General features: G+C 37.1%; 1 protein-coding gene across 1 annotated transcript; it reads right to left on the minus strand.

Moving 5' to 3' along the window:
- On the minus strand, positions 497-3,763 carry LOC107648663 (floral homeotic protein APETALA 2-like). Its single transcript, XM_016352472.2, has 10 exons — positions 2,882-3,763; positions 2,694-2,719; positions 2,550-2,580; positions 2,367-2,454; positions 2,080-2,225; positions 1,822-1,866; positions 1,612-1,715; positions 1,362-1,504; positions 1,162-1,272; positions 497-1,054 (listed from the first exon to the last, which is right to left on the minus strand). Exons 1-10 carry the CDS (start codon positions 3,343-3,345, stop codon positions 812-814), a joined length of 1,401 nt encoding a protein of 466 aa, XP_016207958.1. The 5' UTR covers positions 3,346-3,763; the 3' UTR covers positions 497-811.

Here is a 4,142-nt window from a genome sequence, read left to right on the forward strand (position 1 = left end):
ATATCTACCAATAATATATCTGCCAATTTCTGCCAACTCTTATTTATAATTCTGTTTTATAGAAATGTTTACCAACAATATATCTACCAATAATATATCTGCCAATTTCTGCCAACTCTTATTTATAATTCTGTTTTATAGAAATGTTTTCGTAGATGTGTCTAATAAAAATATTTTTTTATAGATGTGTTTAATAAAAGTGTCTTTATAGATATATTTTCTAAATGTGTCTCTTTATATATGTATTTAAAATATAATAATTAATTATTGTTGACAATAAATTGGCAGATAATATGTTGGTATTCTATACTTTTCCTTTGCAAAAATCTATCTACCATTAATGTGCCTCTTAAATATAAAAGTAACCATGTGATGTGATACAAGCCAATAAATTAAGAATAGTACTATGTCGGCAAAAACATGCAACAGATGATGCATCAAACAAGAATTATTAGTTTTCGTAAAAATCTTAAATTTGTAAAGGCATACGAGCAAATGGCCCACATCATCGTTTGCAATTTCATAGGAAGTGAATGCTGCACTGCATATCAAAGAAAATGCTTGCCCATTGCAATAGTGATCAACCAGATCAAAGAAGAAGGCAGTTACAATAGTGATTCAGTTAAACCTACCATGCCTTGTAGCCATATAGCAATTACAGTTAAGAAAATTAGCTTGAAAGGACAATCGGTGAAAGGTCTTGAATCAATTGTTACATCTTAGTAACATACTACTTTATCAACTATCCAAGACAAGAAAAAAGGATTTGGAAATGTTGCATTGCTCTACCTGGGTTGAGGTTTCAGCTTCTTTAGTAGAAGGGCGATATGGTGCCGGAATTGGCGATCGATGGAGGGAAGTTAGGGTAGAGGAATGTCTTGTTTGGAAAATGAATTTGATTATCCGCAGCTGATGGCATTAATGTTGAAGGGAATCCTGATGATGCTGCAGCAGAGACAGGTGGAATTGGAGTTGCCCCGCCACAATGACCTTGGACTTGCCATGCCCAATTTTGCAAGGGATTGGCTTCCATCATATTCTCTATTGCTCTTTCCTGTATATGGAAATCAAAATTGAAATGACAGATCATAACTCTTAACACATAAGAAACTAATGTAATCAACATGGTGATGGTGGTTCATCATTGTATGAGAGGATTACCTTGTAGATGGGAAAGAAATCAGTATTGCCCCAAGCAGAAGGATGCTGAGATGCTATGGAGAATCCATGAGGTGGCTGAGTATTCAGTGATCTTGATGCAGAGTGCTCAAACTATCAAGCAAATATGATAATATGCAATGGAAGCCAAGTTAAAATCAAAACAAACGTGAGGAGGACTGTGCAACAATTATAGACCTTACCATAAATCTCCTATCAATAGGGATGTCATCCCAGCTAGGCTGAAATTGGAAACCAATCCCATTGTTGTGAATGTTATTGACTTGTTCTTCAGAGAAAGAAGGGGGAGCTATGCCCAAATTAAGATCAAGACTTTGCCTGTTATCTAAACCATGTGTCACAAGTCAACCAATACCTTGTTAATGCATTTTGACTTCATAATTTAATCAAAAAGGAAAAAGAAAACAAGCATCATGAATGAACAAGTAGTACCTTCATTCTCATCATGAGAATTTACCTTTCCTTCATATGAGCTGGGCTCAAAGTTAGTAACTGCTTCCCTTCCATTGCACTTTATAGCAGCCCTATCATATGCCCTGGATTCATCAAACACAGTATCAAACAAATATACTAAGACACAAGGAATCCAAAATTTTTTTAAGGCAATTAGTGTAAGGAATTTCGATATGCGATTGGTAAAACCTTGCAGCCTCTAGTTCGCTATCGAATAGGCCAAGATAGATATATCTGCAGGCAAGCCAAAAACCCAGCCAGTGTAAAAACAAATGAATTATAATTTATCACAGAACATACCAAAACTGCTAATACGGAAGTGCATCGAACAATTATGTTTCACTTTGTAGAGTTAGTTATAAGTATTAAAACCTCAATAGCCTCAAAGCGTGTGAGATCACTAAGGTTCTACTATGATTGCTATATCAGAATTCAAATGTTTCTCACTTTTTCCCGAGAAACTGCCCCATGCGTGCTTCCCATCTACCACATTTGTGCAGGGTAACTCCCCTGTATTTGGAGCTACCCCTCGAAAAACCAGTGCTCTGCCTACGCAGAATATGCACAAACTCTTCCTTTGTGAAGTTACTCATCTGCATCAGAAGAAAAAAAAAAACAATCAAAGATGATATGGCTACAACTTCCATCAAAGCTTTTTCAAATTTTCTTTACAAAGAAAAATCCTCAAACTTAGCTCAAAACTATGATCAAATCAAACTATTAAGTATTAGAACCTGCTTTATATCTTCATCATAATCGCTGACGTTGAAATTGATATCTGCATCAATGCCACGGAACTTGATCGCAGCTCGATCATATGCCCTGAAAATTAAAATCAAACTTGCACACTAAAATCAAATCCATGAAATATTTTTCATTAGCAAAAAAAAACAAAAAAGAACCGATAACAAAATTACCTAGCTGCAGCATGTGCTGTGTCAAATCCACCTATTAAAATATATAAATAAATAAATTCATAAACAAACAGAAAAGCAATATACATCATTTAAAAAGAGAAAAAATGTTTGAATTCAACTACAATCATCGCTGCGTTTTCTCACCCAAGTACACTTGTTTCCCACAGTCCCTGCACAGAGCACCAAAACACATGCAGCGAATTCAGGAAATAAAAAAAGATAAAATAGAATAAAATAAAATAAAAACAGCATCAAAGATAAAACGATCAGAGTAGAGAAATGCAAAATAAAAACTAAACAAGAAAGATATAACGGAATCATTGATTGCTAACCAAATATGCGATTCCCATCGTCCAGTCCTTCGATAAAATGTGACGCCGCGATACTGCGAGCTTCGCGACCTCGGTCCACGCCGACTCTTTTTCACCTGCTGCGCCCTCTGAGGAACCATTCTCTGCTCCACCGCCGTCGCACTACCACCGCCGCGATCCTCCTTCGTCTCAAATTCCAACACTGATGACGAGCCACGTAACTTCTCAGCTGCAACACCATCGCCGGCTCCGATCATCGGAAAAAGCTGGATTGTCCGTACACATCCGTCGTCTCCGGAAGCTCCAGCGTCTCCGTCCACGCCGAAGGCGTTCTTGAGTATGGCGAAGTTGTATGCTACGGCTTCAGCGCCGCCGTAGGAGCATGAGTCCTCGGTGTCGGCATTGGCGAGGGAGGAATTGAAGCTTCCAGAACTTTCCATTTGGATGCCGGAGGCGGAATCGGCGTTGAGATTAAGATCCAACATAGGTTCGGTGAAATGATTGAATTATCGACGTCAAGAGCAAAAAGAGAAAAAGCTTAATTAATTAGTTAGTTATTACTTATTAAAATGGAAGCTAAGGGATCCACGGAAGATAGATCGCGTTGAACTGGAAGAAGAAAAAGAGAAAGAAAAAGAAGCATTAGAATCACATCATGCATATGGATGAAGAAAGAATGCGTACAGCCATGACTGAACAAATATATAGAGAGAGAAAGTTTGAGGAAGGAGTTTTCATGCAGCTAGCAGCTACTACTGAGTGAGTGAGTGAGTGATCAGTGAAATGTGAAAAAGGAGAGACCGTAGGTTTTATTTGTTTATTTTATTTTTATTTATATATATTTTGGTTGGTTTGGCTTTTAGTGTGTTTAGGGAGTGTGATAGTGGTGAACTGGTGATTGGTGAATGGAGATGAAGCAAACGCAAAATGAAATAAATAAAGCATGAGAACCCTAACAAAGGGAAGAAAATGGTGGCCCCCCTTCTTTATTTTTTGCTTGCCTTGTTTATGTTTAAATGTTTATTATTTTTCTCTTTTGAACCTTTTGAGGTCTATATTTGGAAAACTTAATATTTTCCAGATATTTGTAGAGTTTCTAATAATTCAACACAAAAGAGGTGTGAAATATTATTATTTTTATTTTGTAGGTACATAATAATAATAAGTGGGTGAATGAGAGGGTGGCCTGGCCTCCTTTCGCTGACAATTGTCACTTTATCAGTGCATTAGCCTCCTTTTGTTCCTTTGGCAACCTCCTTTTGTCCACTGTTTCTTCCCCAAT

Source organism: Arachis ipaensis, chromosome B06, assembly GCF_000816755.2.
Source record: "Arachis ipaensis cultivar K30076 chromosome B06, Araip1.1, whole genome shotgun sequence".
Lineage (NCBI taxonomy): Eukaryota > Viridiplantae > Streptophyta > Magnoliopsida > Fabales > Fabaceae > Arachis > Arachis ipaensis.

Coding starts and splice junctions, on each gene's coding strand:
- LOC107648663 (XM_016352472.2), bottom strand. CDS start 3,345: ATGTTGGATCTTAATCTCAACGCCGATTCCGCCTCCGGCATCCAAATG. Junction 2,455..2,549: donor ACAGCACATGCTGCAGCTAG/GTAATTTTGTTA, acceptor TTTAATTTTCAG/GGCATATGATCGAGCTGCGA. Junction 1,505..1,611: donor TTCTCATGATGAGAATGAAG/GTACTACTTGTT, acceptor CACATGGTTTAG/ATAACAGGCAAAGTCTTGAT.